This window comes from Syngnathus acus, chromosome 9, assembly GCF_901709675.1.
Source record: "Syngnathus acus chromosome 9, fSynAcu1.2, whole genome shotgun sequence".
NCBI classification, from domain to species: Eukaryota; Metazoa; Chordata; class Actinopteri; order Syngnathiformes; family Syngnathidae; genus Syngnathus; species Syngnathus acus.
The window spans coordinates 8178581-8199340 of record NC_051094.1 but is presented as its reverse complement, the minus strand read 5'-3'; the positions used below and the strand labels follow the sequence as shown (position 1 = coordinate 8199340).

Below are 20760 nucleotides of genomic sequence, written 5' to 3'. Positions count from 1 at the left end.
TCTTGTAATTGGACTTTTTCAAAGTGCAAGAAAACATCTTATTTAACCAAAATCAGGTCTTTGTACAGTTGTTAAGCATATTAAAGCATTGTCGGGTAGTAATTATCTTGTGCTTAATACTGAAAGTTTAATGAACCACTGATGAATTAATCGATTAAACATTTATTTCAAACGTAAAAAAAAAAAAGAAAAAAAAAATGCAATTTAATTCTTTTCCCCTACTGAACAAATGAGGCCGTGTTCCATTGAGTGAAAGTGAAGATGTTCACTTTGTTATTACGTAATGCCTCAACTTTCCAAACTGACAGTTACCGTTACATAATCTCCAAAAGTTGTGTGAAATCCAAACACTTACGACCATCTTGGACAATCCACTCACGAGGTGTGTTCCAAAATACGTAAACAGATATATTTAATGTATATACTATGTGCTTTAAAGCTAATATGAAGACCTACAAAGCAAAACAAATAACACCCATCTCCCTTACATTCCCATCACTGAGCCTAAAGCTTTAAAGCGGGAACCCCTACTATTCTTGACCCTGGCCTCAGTGATCCACATGGCATCCACACGCATGCACGCACACATTCACGCACTACTTAAATGTTCTCTCTTTCTCACAACTGCACGCAGTTAGCGTAACTCTACCAAGGCCACGCTGCTCCCAAGGGCCTGATGTATCCAGGACAGGTTATAAGATCTGCTGTCCGAAGTGGCCCCCCAGGGATGCAGCAGAACTGGGGCCGCATTGTTTCATCATCATTGTGCACGAGGGTTTCCCATGGATCAGGTGTTGTGAGCCGAGAGAGGGGGAGTCTCAGCGCGCTCATTTCTGTCGTTCAGTGACTCACATGGTCACGTGCTGTTTTGACACTGAGGCCAGCACGGACCCCACAATTTGAACTCGGCTGCTCACCAAAACAGCAGCACCTACTAAGGCATGTAAACGTCTCAGATGGATTGAAGCATGAAGCTCCACCTTGCCCTACCCACACACACACGACCCACTGACAGGCCAGGACTCGCTTATGGCATTACTGCTCTTATTGCTTTGGCCGAAGCGGAAAACCAGCGCGTGTGAGTCAGTAACGATTATGAGTGACAAAGGGCCCCTATCAAATGAATAAATGAATGAGTGACTGAGTGAATAAATAAGTAAACAACAAATAAGAATGCCGAACTACAAATAGTATGGCTTCACTGTGTTTAGGAAAATTTTGAATACAGTTGGAGGCTTCAACAAATGAAATTTGTCTTCAAGAACAAACAATAATGACTTATATTCCATACATTCGTTAGTTTGTACTTCTTCTATTCATTGGTTATTCAATTATAAAGATCGGCCTTCGAGGGCCATTTTTTGATTTTGGTACCATCTAGTGGTGAGAGTGCAGTGTGACACCAGTATTTGGATGTCGAGTTTATATGAAAAATACAGTATAAAAACATGAGTAAAAACACAATTATCAGATAAAAAAAACTACCAGGAAAATTACAAAAATACCAAAATAAAGAAAAACAAAATACCAGATGGAAATATACAGCACAAACACTTCAAAACTTAAATGATCAAAATTAAAAATAAATAAAAACACACTATTTTTACCAGTGATTATAGTTTAGTCTACTTTAGTAGCTACTTAGTTAGGGTAATCCCAGAAAGGGTTGAAGTGCACCTGTAGACTGACAGATGGGCTCACTAATGAGTACCGGTACTTGCAACTGCTGCTCGTCCTTCGCCGAACATATTCAACGACTTTTTCAACAAAATGGACAATTTTCTAGATGAAGGAAGCGAATATTGGGATTTTTTGGGCCCCGGCTGGATAGATGGCCCTGATGGAGGGTGGTCCACTTGTTTGATTTTGGTGGAGCACATGTGCCTGGACCTGCTGGGTCAAATGGACTTTCTGCTGGAGCAAAGAGAAGCATGCTTCAGAATGTCAGGCCCGCTTTATTCGGACGACCTTTACGTGTGGCTGTTCCATCACATCTGATCATAATATGCGTAACACAATGGATACATAAATAACAAAGATTGTAGTATAAAATGCAGTTTCTCAAATGTTGGAACAATTTTGGGTTTGAATTAATGCTGACTAAAATGCTGTGAAGATTGTTCTCTAGCTGCATTGTTCTAATGTATTAACTGTCAATTGGATAAATTGTGTTGTTTTGTTGGCACAAACAAAAAAATACAATAGGATTTAGTATAAAATTGTCGAAAAAATATTCTGAAACACTGAAAAATAAGATAAAACAATCAATAATAACAAACAGCAAAATAGATACAAATACAAAAATATTACATAAAAATACACAGATGTCATACAAATAGACTACTACTGACTAATAATATAATAATAATAATAATATGTATGCACTCGTGGTTTCCAGCAGTCTTCCCTAAAACTCTCAACTCGTTGTTAAAATAACAACTTAGATTGAAAATATAAATCTAACTTGTTTTCCTGTGGTGTATTTATTAAAATCTAGTTTTGAAATATCTGTTCATTATTCCGAAATTTTATTTTTAGATCCGGTTACATGGTTTCCGGTCAGGTCGTACAACTACAAAACCCACAATTCTATGCGGCGCTAGTCAACGAGCGAATTAACGAATGTTGTTTTTTTATTTTTAAAGTTGTTATGCAATGTAATTTCAAAGGTTGTGCGCCTTTGTATGGGAGTCCACGTCACAAGAACAAAGTGTCAGCATCTTGATCCTAGAGGTAAGAAGTCACTTTTGAACGTCTAAAATGGGGTAAAAGGGGCTAAATGTCAAAGTAAACGATGGTCGACGAATCTGTTTGGATGAGCCGAAACATAACGGGGCTAGTAGGTGATGACACTTTGAGCAAAGCTTTTCATAAATGTCTTTTAATACATTTTTATCGATAGAGTTGTGGAGAGCGTTCTATTAATAGTGAAACAACCACACTATGCTAGCAAGCAGACATTTACAGCCCACTATCAGGAAAACATTTTTGACCAACTGCAATTAAGTAAAACACAAACATTTTAATCTATATGAGACATACAAGATAAGATCAAAATACAAATATAGGAATTTAATACAATATTTAAAATCAAATATCTGATGAAAAATACAGAAACATTAAACAATAAAGAAAAAAGATATACAAATGTTAAATGAACAATACATACATAAATAGACCAAAAAAACGGACAAACTATCACTATCATCTGGGGTGAACACAGGTTACACAAGTTCTTACACTTTACCACAATCTTGACAAACACAGACATTGACAATTATAAAATAAACTGAATGCCTCTACTAATGTGCAGTTGAAGTTCCATCATGACGTCCTGACACCGGCCCCTGCTTGCGTCTGCTCGTCATAATGAGCGCCTTGGCGCTGGGCCTGGTGCTCGTAGCTGTGTTCTTTCTGGCGCTCGCCCTCCTACATCGTTATGGTGACTTGAGGACGCAGCAGCGCATGGTCCTGCTGGGGACGCTGACATCCTGGTACCTCTGCTTCCTTATCGTTTTTGTCCTGCCGCTGGATGTCAGTACGGTATGTACACATGTACATTGTTTCGGGTATGCTTCAGTAAGGATTTTTAAGTGTGCTTCTCTTTCAGACCATCTACAATCAGTGTCTGTTGGATAATGCTCCTCATCCTCCCCCTGTTACCCCAACAAGAATTTCTTACATGACAGAAAATACCTCAACCCTTTATCCAACCAAGAGGTAACTAAGTTACATACAGCAGGGTTACACAAAAAAAAAAACAGTCTTCATAATGTAAACATTTGATGAAAAATATGCACTTTTGACCAAATTAGAAATATTAGACAAAATGTAAAAAAATCAAACACAAATATTACAGACATTAAAAAAACAACCGAATACATTTGCAAATATTGGTGATTGTGTGTGTTGACAGCACACCAAGTGTGTGTGAAAAGCCATGGAGTTATATACCGGATGGTGTTCTACCTGTCTTCTGGAGAGTTGTCTATTGGACCTCTCAGTTTCTCACCTGGTAAGACCCCAGTCACACACGCATGCTCTTTCTATGGTGCCTAATAAAGTGGGTGTATTCTGTGTAACCCATCCTCTGTGGTTGTATGCATGCAGGTTGCTGCTGCCCTTCATGCAGTCTTATGCGCGGTCGGGAGCATTCTCCCTGGTTGGAAAGGTGAAAGCGGCCCTTGTTGAGAATGCCATCTACTACGGCAGCTACCTGCTCATCTTCATCTGTCTGTTCATCTACGTCGCTGTGCATCCGCAATGGCGACTATCGTGGTCAGTTCTCATTGACGCTGTCAGACAGATGTTTATTTGTCTCACTGTGTTCTACGAATGAAACGGTATTAACATTTTTCGCAATTAAGATGACAAAAAGGGTCCGGATTGTCAGTATTATCACTACAAGGCTAAAATAAAAGCATAAAAAATAGATTTGAATACAAGGATATTAGAGAACCAATACATATTTTTTATCTAATCGTAAAAAATATGAGGAAAAAAAATCATAAAAAGTACTAGACACACTTAAAAATAAAAAATAATTTAAAAAAATGCTAATTTACTAGACGAAAAAGAACAAATGTAAGAGGGAAAAAATATGAGGTGAAAAGTACATGAAGCAAAATCCCCAAACAAAAAGTTAGAAACAAATATATAGGACAAAGATAGTACACAAAAGTGAAAACACACAAAAAGTACTAAAATACTTGGGGAAAACTACATTAAAAGAGAAAAATACAAATATATTAGAAGGACAAAACATTACACAGACGTCAGATAAAAAAATACTAGACAATAAATACAATTTCCAAAGTATCTTGGTCACCTTTGTTCAGGACTGAGTTTGAGACCATTGGCATCACAGCCGCCAACACGTGGGGCCTTTTTCTCCTTGTGCTGTTGCTGGGCTACGGCTTGGTGGAAATACCACGTTCCTATTGGCTGTCGTCTTCCCATGACTACTTACTGGCCAAGACCTACTTCAAGGTGGCAAAAATGGCCAGCGAGAAGGCGGCGGCTGAGGAGAACTTGGCCGATGTCATGGAGGTGAGTGCTCTTCTATTAAATAATACTAGGATTATTTTCAAACTAAATAAACGAACTGAAAGAAGTTTGTGTTACACGTGTTTGTTCTGATGTTATCAGGACGTGTCAGCCATCAATGCTTCAGTCAAGTCCAACCACCCGCTCAGGAAGTGTGTGGATACTGTTTTGACAAAGGTAAATTGTCAAGTAGCCTATTTGCTCATTTTGTGTTCTAAATTTACTAAAATCAAGTCACTTCAGTGTCCTATAGAGTACCAGGAGATGAGCAGCGATGTGGAACATCCATGTGAAGATCTGCCCGTCCTTACAACCAAAAGAGGCCTTGCTCAGCTGCACAAAAAAGTACATGAAGTGACCTTGTTGCAATGCACAGGATAATACACAATAAAAAAAAAAAAGTACACTGAAATTTCTATCCAAAAATACAAGAATTGTATACTGAAATATGCAAATTTGATATTTGAAAATATCGTATTTTATTTATTCTTCCAAAATACTAGATAAAAACGAAATGTTATTGAGCCATTGCATCATCAAAAGAGTAATCCATTAGCAACACTCAACGTTAGTCAATAATTTGTAATAAATAACACCCCCCCATCACTGACCACTTTTATAGATTTGTGAAAATCATGAACTCAATCAAATTTGGACACAGGAAATAATGTGTTTTTCAGGTGATCTCAGCTGTGCAGTGGTGTCGTCAAACTCGTGTTCAGTGGTCCGAGTTAGTGAAGCACATTGTCCATCTGGAAGATGTCGCAAAGAGCCGCAGCAGCCCGTCATGCCACTTTATGCGCAGCTTTGCAACAACAGAGCATGATGGCTACATCCGGAGGTTTATTTACACTCCCAAAGTTGGTGAGTGTGGACATTGTCCTATTTTGTTTGATTATTTTGAATCTTTTGACTGTTTGTGGGCAAGGAGTGCTACAATTCTCAACGCACACCTCATTTTACTTACGCCACTGGCATTTTACTTACCCCACCCCAAAACGGAAAATATTTAAAAAATATATTCGTTTTCATTTCTCCCCCAATTTGGACTTGTCTTAGTATTGTGTATGTGTTTATGCGTGCATGCATGTGTGTTGTCCAGAGTGGTATTGGGAGTGTGTGTTCCGACAGGTCTTCTATAAGCTGCTGGCGCTGCTGCTCTTCTTCCTCTCAGTGGCAGTGGTGTGGTCCGAGTGCACTTTCTTCAGCGTGCATCCGGTCCTTTCCCTCCTCGCCATTATCGTCCGCATAACTGAACAGCAACGCTACTACATTTGTACCGAGGTGGGCACCGAGTTGGGCGCCTTTGAAAACGCATCACACATTTTGTGCATGTTTTTAATTGTTTGGGATTAGAGTCGACTCATTTATGAGAAGGCTGCTCTTCCAACTGGCTAATTTCAGTAATACCACATAGGTTGTATAATTCTTTTTTATGTGAATTGAAAAAAAAAAAAGCATAATGTGTCCACCAGGTGGTCTGCTTCGTCACGGTCCTCTTCCTGTGCGTTTGCGTCTACACCACCGTGTTCCGGATTCGTATATTCAACTACTACTACCTGGCGCCTCATCACCAGACGGACGCCTACAGCCTACAGTTTAGCGGCATGTATGCACAGCACACTCATGGTCACATTACTATATATACACCACATGCATGTAAGGTGACATGTGTTATCACTCAAGGTTGTTTTGTCGTCTGACTCCACCCCTGTGCCTCAACTTCCTGGGTCTGATCCACATGGATCCCGCCGTGTCCCAACAAGACAGAATACGGACGTCCTACACATCTGTGGGTGAATTTGCTATCATAACATATTGAGATAGCTTAGGAGGAGTCGTTCTGTGACAATATTTTTTTCTCAAATCACTTCATTTCAGCCTCATTTAACTTAAATCACAATGCCACCAATCTCTTCCAGCCTTTCACCCAAAAGATTTTGCAATTCGTTCGACGACACAAACACCTTGCTCATTGTTTCCCTACAATTTCAATCTTTAATGTAATGGACTTGATCTTCTGCTTCTATTCTGCATGCTTTAAATCCAGTGCAAAACTCAACAAACACTTTCATTGCATGGTAACAAATATGAACGGATGGTGGCCTCATGTTGTGTATTTCCCTGCCACCATTCAGTAGCAGGATAACTGTTAATCACATAAGTACAAAAATCATCCTAGTGACTGCTTGTAACTGGAAAACTTGTTTGTTGCATTTGTAAGTCAAAGTACCTCTACGATGACTGACACTTGCTTATTTTTATGTGCCGACTAGATAATGGGCTCAATGCATCTGCTGTCCTTCATATCCAAAGGGTTCTACATTTACTACCCTGTGTTGATATTGCTGCTCTGCTTTGGCACCATCTACAAGTAGGCTATTAAATACTATTGCTGTCTTGCATTTGGATCGGGAATCGAGAATTAAGTGGAACCAAACAGGAATGAAAAACTAGCAGGAAATGCATGCAAGCATCAAACTTTCAAGTTGCAGTGATTGACATGACTCAGCAGACTAGAAAAACAAAACATTCCTCTGCCCAATACTCCCCATGTGTTGTAAAATAATATTGTGGAAAGAGGTTTCAATTTAAATATGATAAAACATCTCTGGATACACAGAATAGTTGATAGTGTCCTGTCCAAAGTCAGGATTGGGCAATTAAATTTAAACCAATAAAATCAATTTTATTGAACCAACATGTTTAATCTGAAGTTTCTGAACCAACATAAAAATGCAAAACCTCTTCTGAACAAATTTAATTAATAGTTTTGATATTAGTGTGGTGGTAAAAAATAGCTCTTGGGGAAATTCATAGTCAAGTTCATGAAAAAAACAAGTTTCAACTATTTCATCCCATCCCAAAAAAATCATTCAAGCAACCGGAGTCAGAACTGGAATTCAAAAGGTCATCCTAATTTTTCTCAATCAAGATAACCTTTAATTAATCATCGGCACAAAAATGAAGGCATTTCTCAGTGACAACCAAGCTCGTTAGTGTTATACGTATGTCAGTGTCATTTCATGGAAAAATTAAATACTCGGGACTCTCTAAACATTTAAAGAGTATTGTACTTACAATGCTCATTAATTGGGAATTTCATGTGTGCATGTTTTTCTAGCCTGGGTTCTCGATGTTTGAACCTCCTGGGCGTCCATCAGTATGTTGCTGATGACCACCTGAGCTCCGACCTGGTGGATGAGGGCAAGGAGCTTGTCAGGAGAGGTCGTCTTCATGTTGGCACTTCACCAGTTGTTACAAATTATTACCCAATTATATCTTCCTGTTTATAAAAAAAAAAAAAAAAATTCCCCCTTATCAGGACACTTTGTTGACACTTTGTTTTGCAGAAAGAAGAAAAAGACAGAAACGTGAGGATGCTCAAAGTGGAAGATTTGTTAGTATTTTGCATTGTACTGAATACACTTCATTAATTATTCTTCACCCAAACCCCAAAATTCAATTGAGGAACACCTCTAAAATCAGGAGAAACACATGTTTTCTGTTAGTGGCTGGGCTCAGAACACTGTAAAGCATTTTGGGTTAACTTGTTTTTACACTTGATTGACAGGAATATTAGCAAAAACATCTTTTTTTATATATAGATTACATTTACAGTGGTTATCTATTCAAAGTGTTGACTTATTAAGCTTAATGACAGTTAAGAATGTTTAATGTGAGTTGAACATCTCACCTCTAAAGTTTACGATGGTCAGCTCAAGGGCCCGTGTTCAACTTGATAAATTCCAGTGTTTTAAGACTTTATTCACCATTTTTTACACCCCCCTCTCCCCTTTTTGGTGTTGTGATAATGTATTGCTTTGTGTTGACAGGTATGGAGAGAGAGATATGGAGGAGTCCAAAGTGCCTCCGGGGGAAGCAGAACTGATTACACTGAAATTAAAGACAACCGGGAAACACAAACTCAGAGAAGCAGTGGTAACTCGATCCTCGAATACGTAATTTGGTACTGAATTGGTACTTTGACTAGAAGTTTCACACAATATTATTTTGTCTTTGCAGTTGTCTCTTTCGATTGGGGTGAGGTGGATGAGCAGCAGAGTTTACTGCACAGCAATGACAACGATGCATGATGACCGAACAAAACGTTTGCTCCATTGGCAACCACTTTGTTCAACACTGTCCGTTGTCCAACATTATCGTTGAACGGTAGTACTATTTTGTTATATTTGATATCCAGAAGGCTAAAAGGGAAGAAAGTATGCCAACATTGTTTAAAATAGCCTTTCTTTAAGAAGGTCTTGATGAAATTACTCAGGAAAAATCTGAAAACTGCATGTGTGAGTCTGGGAAATGGGAAATTTGCCAAGAGCATTAATGTCATCTTTTCTGATGCTTTTTTTCCCCACTTCATGCACTTCTAGAAACTGTGAACATTCATTAATGATGTGCGTTGGGTTTTGTATTTCTACAAATGTTTTTTTTTTTTAATGTTGGATTTATTTGATAAGTTATTAAAGAATACAAGTGTAACATTTTGTAGTTTTCTTTTTTGAGATTTAAAAGATTAACAATTTGTGATTTTCCGTCGTAAAAAATGCAACCCGCAGACATTTTGTGAAAACTGAAAACAAGCTATCTCAGCAACATGAAAGTTATGCTTCATTCATATTCGTCGTAAAAAAAAAAAAAAAAAAAGGGATTACCAAGGAAGCAACAGGTTGAAAATAAATGCTGCTGCCAATGTTAGGTGTAAATGTGAACGTCTAGTAAATGAATACCAACGAGTTATTCTGCCTTTAGTATCCTTTATTATTATAAAATATAAATTGGCTATCATCAGTCATTTATTTATTTACAATTTGACAATGTTTGCTCCGTTTCGTGTTAGTGACAAATAGACAATTGTACTTGGCGTCCAAAAAACGCCACCACCAGTTAGAAGTGAGCAGTTTGGTGCAATATTCCAAATATTTTAACCGTTAAATATTTATATTTTCCTCGTTAAAAAACGTCATCGCCACGCTTTATTTTTTACGACAGCACTGGAACGCAGCACCTGCGATCCCAGTCAACTCAGGGCACACACCGTCAAAAGAAGTATGCTGTCTTTCGTGTTTGGCCATTAACTCAAACGTCAATTACAACACTGCGTAATGTGCCTTTGCTGTAAGTCGGGGCAACGCCGCGACACTATAAGATCATAAGGCGTCGAATCATTTGGGCGACGCATCCATCTCCTGTCTTTGACTTTACCAGGGTAAGATGATGCTAACCTCTTAGCAAGCTAACGTGTCAAGAGAGAAGAACTGAAGAAGGAACGATAGCTGAATGCGCGTTAGCTTAGAGTCTAAGCTGCCTTTATAGCAGGTTAGTTTATTTAATTTCAAGGAAACATATTATTGACTTCCATTTTAAAGTCATTAGCTAACGATCAGTGGGATGTGTTATCAGGCAATGCTAACGACGTGATAAAGATTCTGCCGTTGTCTGCATCATACAGCGCTTTAGCTTGATGTATGTGAGCTTTGTTTATTCAAAGCTATGATTTAGGTCGACTCATCTGTCCTGCTATCCAGTGCTGGCGTGTCATTACATCGTCAACGCCCATTTCCATCGCAAACTACAACCGTAGTTGATTGTTGTTAGCACTGCTTAGCAGCATGAAAACTGAACATTAAACCTTTTAAAGTTCAAATGTAGCAATATAAAAAAAATAACACTAAATAAATGCCATTAATTTACATGCGCTCCAACATTATAGTGCAGCTCTGCTTACGGTTTCGCTTTGACATGATTTTCCAGACTTGTCTGGTCGTCGCTTGAAAGTTCTTTTCTAGTCTAGTCTCCAGGTTGTGTGAATATTATTATCGATTCGTTGTGTCGCTTGATTATTGTCAATCACCCACTTGTGTGTGTTTGAAGACAAGTCATGGGTGGTCTGGTCAACGGGCGGCGAGGAGGAAGGGCTCCGCCTTTAATGATCGGTGCCCTGGTTGCCTGCATCCTGCTTCTGGGTTTCAACTACTGGGTGTCCAGCTCACGTAACCTTGAGCTACAGGTAACTTCTTTCCGTTATATCGTCCACGTAGCATGTATAGGTTCGTTTGATCGTAATTTTCCGTCTAATCTTAACCAACATTTAGTTATTAGCTAGTAGCAATAATAAACAATCACATGAGAAGGAGTGATGTTAAAGCACATTTCGCCCTCTTGTGTGATATTGCTTAATCAAATTACATGCAAGTTTATACAAAATGTACAGTTAAATTTGGTTTGAGTTCGGAGCAGCGATTTCCATCATCCTGATTTAAATGTTCAAAGCCTCGGTGGAGGTTTGTGTGACACCATCATCTGAATGCCTCCCCGTGTGTCTTGGCGACAGACAAAGCTATACGAACTGGAGAGTAAAGTGCGTCGCGGGGCGGTAGAGCGCGGCGCTGACGAAGTGAAGAAATACGAGTTCCAGAAGGAGATCGACAGGCAGAAGGATGAGATTGACCTCATTGAGAATCGCTATAAGAAACAGCTGGAGGGTCTCCAGAATACCTGCAGCCAGGAGAAGGTCCAACATAAATCTAATCACCAAGTTCATTACCATGCTAAACTCACTTTGTGTTACTTTTTTCTGCAGGTAACACTGCAGCAGAACATTTCCACCAGTACCAAAATATTACAAGAACTTAAAGGTAGCCATTTTCTTCTATCTAATAGTGGTGAAAAAAACAAATGTGCATGTGAAGCCCCTTGAGACATTTCTGTGATTAAGGGCATTTTAAATAGACTTGACATCAATTTGTAATATACTGCTAACATCCATATTTGTTTTTGTACTAATAAAGGCCACCTGCAGTTCCGTAAATAAACATACCATTACAGCATTGGTGTCACGACCGTCAATGTGTTGTGCCAGCCGCGAAGTGTTCATGTGCCTAATCCGAGATGACTGCTTACTTATATTGAATACCGACTCAGAGTAGCGGGTTCATTAGCAAAATTAATGTGTACACGGCTGCCGCATAATCCTAGTTCTGCATTCAGCTTCATTTTCTTTTCTGACTTCTTGTTTGTGGCAACTGCCCCCGTACTTCCTCCGCCATATTTCCGAATTCTGCCTTGCGACAATTGGCCATGCCAAGCAAGTTTGTCATCATTCTTAATAGATGGAGCTTGTCTTTGTATCCATTTTGTTGTGTATTGAAAACACTTTATTTTTAACTTGACCTCCTTTGTGTTGGCAGGCCAGCTAATTCAAATGAACGATGACCTGGGGAAGCTTCAGAAGGAGCTGCAGGCTTGCCAGAGCAATGTCAAAACCCTCAACGACAAACTCACGTATGACATGTAAGAAACGCCTTTAAGCCAATCTTGTTTGAACTGTGACCTACCACACCTTTGGACAATTTGAAGTGAGGAAAATTAACATTCAGGTGGCACGACTGAGTATTAAAGGGCTTCAGCTTTTGTTTATTCAACAGTGAACAACCAAACGCAAACACATACTTAGGAATGACATGCTATGGTCAATGTTAACGTGCTTATTTGTGTGTAGGACACACTGTAACTCACAGATCCTCACCCAGAAGGAACTGTGTGACGAGCGAGTGGCCGCCGCCAAACTGGAAGCGGAGAAGAAGATGGCCAAGCTCGACCTCTCAGACGTCACCCAGGTAACTAACCAACGTTCGAAAGGCCCGCTGTTTGAGAGAAATCACGTCACATGACTGGTAAACCGTCAGCAGGATACGAAGGCGGAAAAGTATGGTGCCAAAGTAGAAGCCGCCGCGGCGAACGTGTCCCTGAAGGGCTCGTCTGACTTGAGCCACTCCTCCAACCTCACGATGACAAAAGCCAGCGTGCTTCTCTCTTCGTACGCTAACAAGATATTTCAAGAAAAAGGTAAAGCACATTCATAATATGGTACCTTTTATCAACAACTCATTGATTATCATACTAATCGACTATTTAGGTAATCAATTAGTTTGTCACACTGTCAATATGAGGTCTTGAATTTAAATAGATAAAATATAAAAAAAAATCTTTGAAAATAAATTTAAAAAATTGATTCTTAGGATTGTTAGTTGCAGCCCTTGCATCCACTTCTCACTTTACATAAATCACATTGTCTAATTAATGTTCAATTGAAATAAAAATAAAGGACTTTTTTTCCAGGTGCTGCAGTGGGCATGGAGGATGGAACTAAAGAGGCCATAAAAATAACTGATGTGGACCTGCTAGCACAGACCAGGAAATCCTCTTTGACACGTAACCAGACACGAGTAGACGGGGCTGCCGCCCAGACACAAGGTGAGAGACACCGAGTGGACTTTGTGTTTGTTAACAACTGCATACTGTATATGTAGTGGACGATGGATTGTGGCGCACGTCAATAATGAGACATCATCTCTACTTGCCACCCCCACAAAATGATGACATAGATAAACAAACCTCTCAGTTCTACCATTTTTATCCTCCTCATTCATCGGTTTTTCTACTTGATTCCTCTTTGGCATTTATGGTGGGAGAAGCTGACTAGGAAAGAGGTGTGAGGGCAGAGAAAGTCGCAAATAAAGAAATGAGATTTAGCTGCTGCTGATTATAATGTGTGCTTTTGACACGCCTGTGAAATAAGACCATTAAAAATAGGTGTCTGACCCAGCGCAATAGCGACATCTATTGGTCAACGTTGGGACCTACATCTAAACATGCGAGATGACCTTCACAATGATGTTTTAGCTTCTGTGCTGGGAATCTCTGCCGTGACATGTCTTGATGTCTTAAAACAGTCAACATGGGAATGGACCAAGTGCTGAATGGACGGGGGAAAGTGGACATGATCGCCACGGAGGAGGAACTAAATGGGGAGAATTATGACCATGATGACAAGCAGGCGCTGGGAGGAAGACTGGACAAACAGCAACCTAAACGGGATGCAGCTATAGGTATGTGTGTTTTCCGTGTTTAAACTTTAAATCATCGTGCCATGGTGTTGAAGTTGTTTCTTTTTCTTGAGCTTGCTTTGTGTGTTTCTTGTGATTCTTTTTCTATGGCGTTTTTGTGTCCCCCCCCAGATAAAGTGATGGAAGATGAGCTGGCTGACTACAATGGCGACGATGACAACGAGGGAGAGTTTGAGACAGACAAGCAAGCTGAACTGGCTCAGAATTAAGGGGAAAACACACACACACACACACACACACACACACACACACACACACACACACACACACACACACACACACACACACACACACACAATTAGTAGATCTACATACAGTAAGTAAGTAGACTACACCGTCTGTTTTCTTTGTTGGATAACACACCAAGTGGACATGTAACGAATTGCAGGCTTCTTGGCTGCCGTTTAATTGGTCCAAAACATTCCAACAAAAAGTTTGTTTTTATTAGCCATTTTTATGGGTCATATCTGAGCTTGCAGGTCAGATGTGCTCACTCATCCACCAAATATTTCCACCGAATGAAGTTAGTTAGTTGTTCTGAACAATCTAATAGACCGGAACCATTGAAGAATGAACTCAAATCTTATCTGCACTAGCAGTCAGATCACTTTGATTTTAAGTATGTATTTGAGAGATTTTTTTTTATGTGTAAATATATTTTTGACCTGCTGAACAAATTTCTTGCTGAACAAAATCATACAATAAAAGCAGTGTTGATCAGAGGATTTATTGTTTACCGTTACTCCTTGTGAGAATAAAATGAAAAGTAAAAGACGATTACGGATAGTCGTTTTAGATTTTAGGGAAAAATAATTTACACAAGCTTGTATGTATAAAACAAAGAAATTACAGGTAAGTATTTTGTTTTTTTTAGATTGAACCCTCAAGTAATCTCTTTTTTTTTAATTAAATGTATGTTTATTATAACTAATATAAATTTGATAATGGCAGACTGATCATTCCCAATCAGTGAAAACTAAAAATGATCATTTAAATACATTTGAGATCTAATCAAATCAGTTAAACTTCAAGAGCTAGACATAATTATAACTGGTCAATTGATTTCTGAGTAATTGTGATGAAATAGAATGGAGATTACTCACCTTTGATAACAACACTTTTATTACAAGTTTTAACCAGTGGCGGCTGGTGGAATTTTTACTGGAGGGCTGAACAGGAAAGCTTTTTCATTTTCCATCCCTCTGATTGAGACTTAGATGGGTGGGCAGCAGTCGTGATAGACAAAGCTGCCACAGGTCACACATTTCAACACAGACTGGCCATACAAACATACATGTACAATTTAGAGTTTTACACACATGCGCACACGCACACAGTTGCAATGAGTGGATCAGAAGCACAGCAGCTGATTGGATCTGTTGCATCACATGATCTTTACCACAGGGAAGTACTTGTGAGACGTGAAGTCAAATTCAGGCAACACCTAGCGAGGAAAGTCAATAAGATTTCAGTGATTATAGTTGTTATAATAAGAATGGAAGTTATCCATACCATGGTCTCCTTCTTGTGTCCTCCAGCCAGGAGTTTGGTCACCACAAAGTTGGGCTTGGCCACTCTCAGGATACCATTCACCTGCAGTCACACAACACAAATGACTATGCATGTGTTTCATCATCAAATCTACATGTATTATAAGTATGTAGAAATGCACACAGCAGAAGAAGCACACCATCCATTGAATTACAGGAAACAAACATTGCAAAAATGGTTTCATTCTTTAAATTGTATTGAATGATGTTATTACTGCGTGTCTTGATACAGTACAGATCGATTAAGAACTTCAACTCGCAAATTAAAGTCAATGAAAGTAAAGACCTCTGAGTCTGGGCTGGGAACGTTTTCCAGGATTAACTTGGCCTGTTGGAAGTGTTTGCTGGCAGCCAGGTAGAGGTCGGCAGAGCCCGGGGCAGGGTTGTACTTCTTCAGGTCAGACATTTCCTGTTGGGTGGTGGGAGTTCCATCATTAAATGCTCACTGAACTTTTCCCAATCACATCATGAGAAAAGAGGGCCTGAAAGAAAAAACACCCACCTTGAACTGTATGTAGTGTACAGGCGGGGGGGTGACGACGCTGTTGAAGGGTGCGAAGCGGTGCTCGTAGCGAACCTGCTCGCTGTCCAGCTCGAATTGAAGTTTGCGCACCTTGCCGTCCATGTCCAGTGCCACCATTGTCTGACCACACGGCGGACAAGGGTTACTTACTGACATACTTAGTGGAGTCTAGAGAAGCCTGGCGCTGTTGTACCTTGTACATTCCGGCACACATGTTCTGGTAGGCTTGACTCATGGTGATCTCTTTGCTCAAGGGGCGGACTGCACACAAACGGTGACACGTTTACTGAGGTCAGGACTTCTCATTTCAGGCACTTCGTTTTTTTTTCCCTTTTCAACCGCAGTTACAAATAACAGAACTCAAGTTTGATTTGTGTAAGATGGATTCATGATTGCGCACATGCGTGGTGGTGTTGTCGTCTCACTGATTACATCCTGCGTACCTTTCTTTTTCTTCTTGCTCTTTTTGCTGCTGCGTCCCTTCACCTGCTCTTCCAGGATCCTCTCCTCTGCTATCTGCGACGCATCCGCTCTGCTCAACGTGGACATCAGCCACGCGTACAGGAATTCCGACAGATACCTGCACAGTGACTCGCTGTTAGTCGCTTAGCTTTAGCACAGCTATCGTGGCTACGAGACTGAGCGGCGTACCAGTAGATGTAGTAGTACTCGTGCATGCTGTAGAGCTCCAGCTCAAAGCCGCTGAGCAGGTACTGGATCATAATCCTCAGGTTGTGATAGAGTATCCAGGTACCCAGGAAGGCCAGGTGCTGCCGCTGGGGCTCGTACTTGACCAACAGGCTGTGCAGGGCCGCGTCAACCTTTTCTGCCTGCCAGGGGGACGGAGACGTGACTACCGTGCTTCTTAGATTCTGTTTGTGTACTGTGTGCTATTGTGAATTAAATGTCACCTCATCCTGCAAGGTAGCAAACTCTTCCAAAATGTGACCCAGCTTGTCCCGCTGCCGAGCTCGGTTGTGTCCATGGATCTGGACCAGGCTGCAGAACGGCTGACAAAATCAACGAGAAGATAAAAGGATGAAAGTTACGTCAATGAAGGTCAGAAGCGCAAAAGACAGGTGAGATACCCTCGAACAGTGTGTGACGAAGGAGTCAATGTAGTCTTTGGCCTGGTGGTTGTTGAACAGACAGCACCTGCGCACACAAGATACACACACGGATTTTGACGATTTCTCCTGGTGGAACAGCCATAAGTTCTGGGTTTGAATATGTATGGCATTTAGTCCCTTGTGCTTTTGTGGGGTTTTTTTTTTGCTCCCACATTCTAAAACCATGCACGTCAATTTAACTCAGCATATCAAAAGGAAGAAGAAGCAGATGCACTGCTGGATGTAGTGATGGCCCCGATTTATGTGGAGAAAGATAATAGCAGACTTACTTGTATGAGAGGACAGGTGGACTGACAAAGTATCGAAGGGCATCTTTGATCATGTCCTGCATCAAATGTGTGCCAAACACTTTCTTGTTGTCAATCAAGAAAGTCGTCTAGATGGACCACAATAAGGATATTTGTTGTCATCAGTGCGTTACCGAGCAGAACGGGCTTGAGCCTACCTGAAGTAGAGATCTGGACAGCACGCAAGGAGACTGCTCACTGAACTCACAGAAGAAGTCCTGTTCAGAGGAACAAACATTAAACAAGACACACGATATAAAAAGACATTGTTTTCACTGTCTAACATGAACTCTTTTAGTCCTTTCTGCTTTTGTTACCAGAATGCCGTGCAGGTTTGTGGTGTTGATGACGTCACAGACGGTCTTGATGCGCTCGATGAGCTTGCCGAAATAGGCTACCATGTCCTCCCTCTTGATGATCTTGGCGTAGCGGGGGAAGGTGGGTGGCAGCAGGCGCTGGTTGACCAGTGGTTCAAAGCCCATCATGATGGGGTGATCTGTCATTTAAATCAATCAATAAGTTGCTCTTTTCAAAAACACACGCGTGAGCTTGTGCATGTGTGTGTTTTTGTTAACCTCCTTTGGTGGTGTCGTTCTGTGACTGGATGCCATGCTGCACACTGGAACGAATGGCTGACAGGAGGTCAGCTGCCTGGGCAACAAGCTTCTGGGCCTCCCCCACCGAGCTGGTCTGTTACACAACACAAAGAAGCCTTGCTCACTTCCGTGCCTGTCACTGAAGTGGAACTTGTTCAAGTTACCTCTTTCTTGGTGAAGGCGATGAGTGCAGTTAGGAGAAGGCGCGTGAACTTGATACGGTTGAACAGTGCCAAGTATTGCTGGTGCTGGAAATAACAAACAGGAATGGCAATTTAGGGAACGGGAGCGGCGTGTCAGTATGAAGAATAGCCAGGAAGAAAAAGGATGGCGGAGGAATGCAAGTCAGCGACAGCAACTATACCCGAGCACATAAGTGACAAATCGGAAACGGGAAGTTATTTTCATGAGTCACACCAAATATTTGCTGTCGGTGCAGGAAAAGGAAGAAGATTATCTTCTACGAGACGATAAAAGTAGGGATGAATTCCTCGTAACGTATCTGAAAGACAATCACTCACCTCCAGCTCCACCTCTGGGTTTCGTTGTTCGCCCTGACGACTGCGTGTGCTCTGAAAGAGGGACGGACGCGTGCACACACAAACAAAAATATAAACCACCGAGTCAAACATCAAACTTGATAAATAGATTACCTTGACTTTCCTCTGCAACTCATCCTCCACATCTTTCAGCATGCCTGGAAGACAGTAAGGTGACATTCCTTATATTTGCTCTTGTTTAACTTTTTTTTTTTTTTTTTGAGACAACATAGTAAGAAAAATGTACCTGTGACCCGCAGGTCTGTGACATTGTTGGCCATCCTGAAGCCGTACGTCATGGCCTGGAAGTCCTCCTGCATAAAAACGTACAGCCTACGTCAGCCCCAGGTTTGAATACTCACACATCCATCAAGATGTTACCCCGCTGCCCACCTCCTCAAACACGGCCGCTTTGTTGACTTTCTCCCGTGCGATGTCACAAATTTTCAAGATGCCAAGCGCGAAGGCCTTGAGGGCGGGCTCCTCGATAAGGTCCGGGTTGTGGACGTACAAGCAGGTGAACACCGTCTGAGCCAGGGAGTGGCCCTCCAGCCATGTGATCTACACGCGGTTCGGAGTAAGCACATGACAAACCCACTCACGTTCGCGGGATTGAATTTTTAGCGGGGAGACTCACCAAACAGCAGAAGCACGTGTCCATGATTCCGATGAGTTCTGGAAGGCTCAAATCTTTCACCTTGATGGTGTGTTCCTATTATTATGACATCAAGCTTCGGTTAGATTTTCAAAAGGCCTGTGTTAGGGTTTCAAGTCTGAGTTTAGGTTTTAAATAAGCCCATCGTAGGAAAAACTTTGCTCTATGTAGAGCCTAATAAAATGACTTGTGCATTGTGTCCGATGAGAGCAGCGGCATACCTTAATGGCCTGCTCAAAGTTGAGCACTTTCCTGTTGACTTGGTTCCCGATCATCCCGGCATCCATTTTGGGATCCATCATCTCGATGGCCGACATGGCCTCAAACAAGCCGAACCTGCCACCGTTTGAAAATATATATATTTTTTGCTTTGAATTCATTTGCATATACGCTACTTGACGATTCCGGTTCTTTCCATACTCACAGCTTGTCATGAAGCAGCTCCCCAAGGCATAATTCTGCATATGTAAAATAAAAGTAAATGTAAAGAGTGGACAACACATTGTATGTTCATTATTACGTACCTTTACAGGAACTCTTGAAATCATGGGTGATGTCCACCCAGTTGGCATTGTTCTTCATCTTATCCGGGATGCCCAGACCCCAGCCGGCATCATCCTCCTCCACCGAAGACTTCATCACCATGGTGACAACTAAATATACACACAGAGTGGGCCAAACTAGACACATTTCATAATCACATCTATATGCAACTCTAGCATCACACGGAGAGAAGCAGTTCATGCTAGCCGAAAATGGTGTCAATTGCACGCTTGGCTGCACAAAGTACTTGCTTGTTAAATGAAAAAGGGGAGAACACTCATCACACTTATACGTTTAGATGACTAAACCCTGTCCCAGTGTATTACGATAACAATTACAGCTACAGCAAAACGACTAGAGCAGACTTTAAAGACATGTCTAATTGGAATCAGATAACAGAAACAGTCAATTATTATAAGTGAGATACAGAAGATCATTTCACCAGAGGATTCTACTACTTTAGACACGTATTGTAATCTAGAACATTCGTGCATTGTATTCCATTTTCCAACTACATAAACAAATAGTGCCAGTTCACAATAACATGACATTCAGTAGATAACCTACAGCAACAACAAGCAACTGGGGGAAGGAAACAGATGCGCGCACACTCCACCTTTTCGTTAATGCAAACTAAATGACTCGAGGGACAGGGACAATATGAAAACAGACAAGGTTTTAAAATAACAACGATGCAGAGCTAGCAAGAGACTAATGCTAAAAAGCACTAGCCAAAGCTAACTTGACATATTTACTGTTTAAACTTTTCAGCGTCCAACGAATGATGATACTAATAAACTTGTGGTGCTTTGACTGAAAAGAGAGACATACCTTATTATATTGTAATAGCCATGCAGCTTTGGCTGAAAGGAGAAATATTTCACGGGAACTGCAGCCCGGGCGCAATAATATGACGTCATCAGCAAACGCAAACTGCAGGGATTTGTAGTACTTTTTTGCACATCGT

At 40.8% G+C, this 20760-nt stretch overlaps 3 protein-coding genes across 6 annotated transcripts; 2 read left to right on the top strand and 1 right to left on the bottom strand.

Annotated features, from left to right (window-relative positions):
- Positions 1-2581: 2581 nt before the first annotated feature.
- Positions 2582-9545, top strand: LOC119127624 (G-protein coupled receptor-associated protein LMBRD2B-like). The gene is made up of 17 exons (XM_037259613.1): positions 2582-2733; positions 3314-3543; positions 3611-3720; positions 3917-4015; positions 4111-4278; positions 4839-5049; positions 5149-5223; positions 5290-5391; positions 5727-5910; positions 6149-6330; positions 6522-6655; positions 6733-6838; positions 7323-7420; positions 8171-8274; positions 8400-8446; positions 8883-8988; positions 9073-9545. Exons 2-17 carry the CDS (start codon positions 3370-3372, stop codon positions 9141-9143), a joined length of 1971 nt encoding a protein of 656 aa, XP_037115508.1. The 5' UTR covers positions 2582-2733; positions 3314-3369; the 3' UTR covers positions 9144-9545.
- Positions 9546-10046: 501 nt separating this feature from the next.
- On the top strand, positions 10047-14695 carry golm1 (golgi membrane protein 1). 4 transcript variants are annotated; one of them, XM_037258249.1, is made up of 11 exons: positions 10047-10270; positions 10933-11071; positions 11396-11575; positions 11645-11699; positions 12252-12354; positions 12563-12680; positions 12750-12909; positions 13183-13317; positions 13797-13952; positions 14082-14186; positions 14255-14695. In XM_037258249.1, the coding sequence occupies exons 2-10, from the start codon at positions 10943-10945 to the stop codon at positions 14177-14179; spliced, it is 1134 nt and encodes a 377-aa protein (XP_037114144.1). In that variant the 5' UTR covers positions 10047-10270; positions 10933-10942; the 3' UTR covers positions 14180-14186; positions 14255-14695. The 4 variants fall into 4 exon arrangements, with proteins under 4 accessions (XP_037114144.1, XP_037114146.1, XP_037114145.1 ...); XM_037258251.1 differs by having other exon boundaries at positions 10055-10270; positions 10936-11071; positions 13839-13952; XM_037258250.1 differs by having other exon boundaries at positions 10056-10270; positions 10936-11071; positions 12753-12909.
- Positions 14696-15069: 374 nt separating this feature from the next.
- naa35 (N-alpha-acetyltransferase 35, NatC auxiliary subunit) lies at positions 15070-20757 on the bottom strand. Its single transcript, XM_037258247.1, has 23 exons — positions 20625-20757; positions 19775-19903; positions 19675-19708; positions 19472-19586; positions 19233-19307; positions 18989-19156; positions 18843-18909; positions 18710-18753; positions 18578-18628; positions 18221-18304; positions 18036-18150; positions 17778-17956; positions 17619-17678; positions 17443-17549; positions 17132-17198; positions 16955-17053; positions 16695-16873; positions 16487-16623; positions 16237-16304; positions 16023-16163; positions 15807-15929; positions 15483-15563; positions 15070-15414 (listed from the first exon to the last, which is right to left on the bottom strand). The coding sequence occupies exons 2-23, from the start codon at positions 19893-19895 to the stop codon at positions 15355-15357; spliced, it is 2175 nt and encodes a 724-aa protein (XP_037114142.1). The 5' UTR covers positions 19896-19903; positions 20625-20757; the 3' UTR covers positions 15070-15354.
- Positions 20758-20760: the final 3 nt, after the last annotated feature.

Excerpts from the sequence above, each read along its gene's own strand:
- LOC119127624 (XM_037259613.1), top strand. The coding sequence starts at position 3,370 with ATGAGCGCCTTGGCGCTGGGCCTGGTGCTCGTAGCTGTGTTCTTTCTG. Across the intron at positions 4,279-4,838 it reads CCGCAATGGCGACTATCGTG|GACTGAGTTTGAGACCATTG; the intron begins GTCAGTTCTCAT and ends ACCTTTGTTCAG. Across the intron at positions 8,447-8,882 it reads ATGCTCAAAGTGGAAGATTT|GTATGGAGAGAGAGATATGG; the intron begins GTTAGTATTTTG and ends TTGTGTTGACAG.
- naa35 (XM_037258247.1), bottom strand. The coding sequence starts at position 19,895 with ATGGTGATGAAGTCTTCGGTGGAGGAGGATGATGCCGGCTGGGGTCTG. Across the intron at positions 18,305-18,577 it reads ACCCAGAGGTGGAGCTGGAG|CACCAGCAATACTTGGCACT; the intron begins GTGAGTGATTGT and ends TGTTATTTCCAG. Across the intron at positions 17,957-18,035 it reads GAACGACACCACCAAAGGAG|ATCACCCCATCATGATGGGC; the intron begins GTTAACAAAAAC and ends TTTAAATGACAG.
- golm1 (XM_037258249.1), top strand. The coding sequence starts at position 10,943 with ATGGGTGGTCTGGTCAACGGGCGGCGAGGAGGAAGGGCTCCGCCTTTA. Across the intron at positions 11,072-11,395 it reads CACGTAACCTTGAGCTACAG|ACAAAGCTATACGAACTGGA; the intron begins GTAACTTCTTTC and ends TCTTGGCGACAG. Across the intron at positions 13,953-14,081 it reads TAAACGGGATGCAGCTATAG|ATAAAGTGATGGAAGATGAG; the intron begins GTATGTGTGTTT and ends GTCCCCCCCCAG.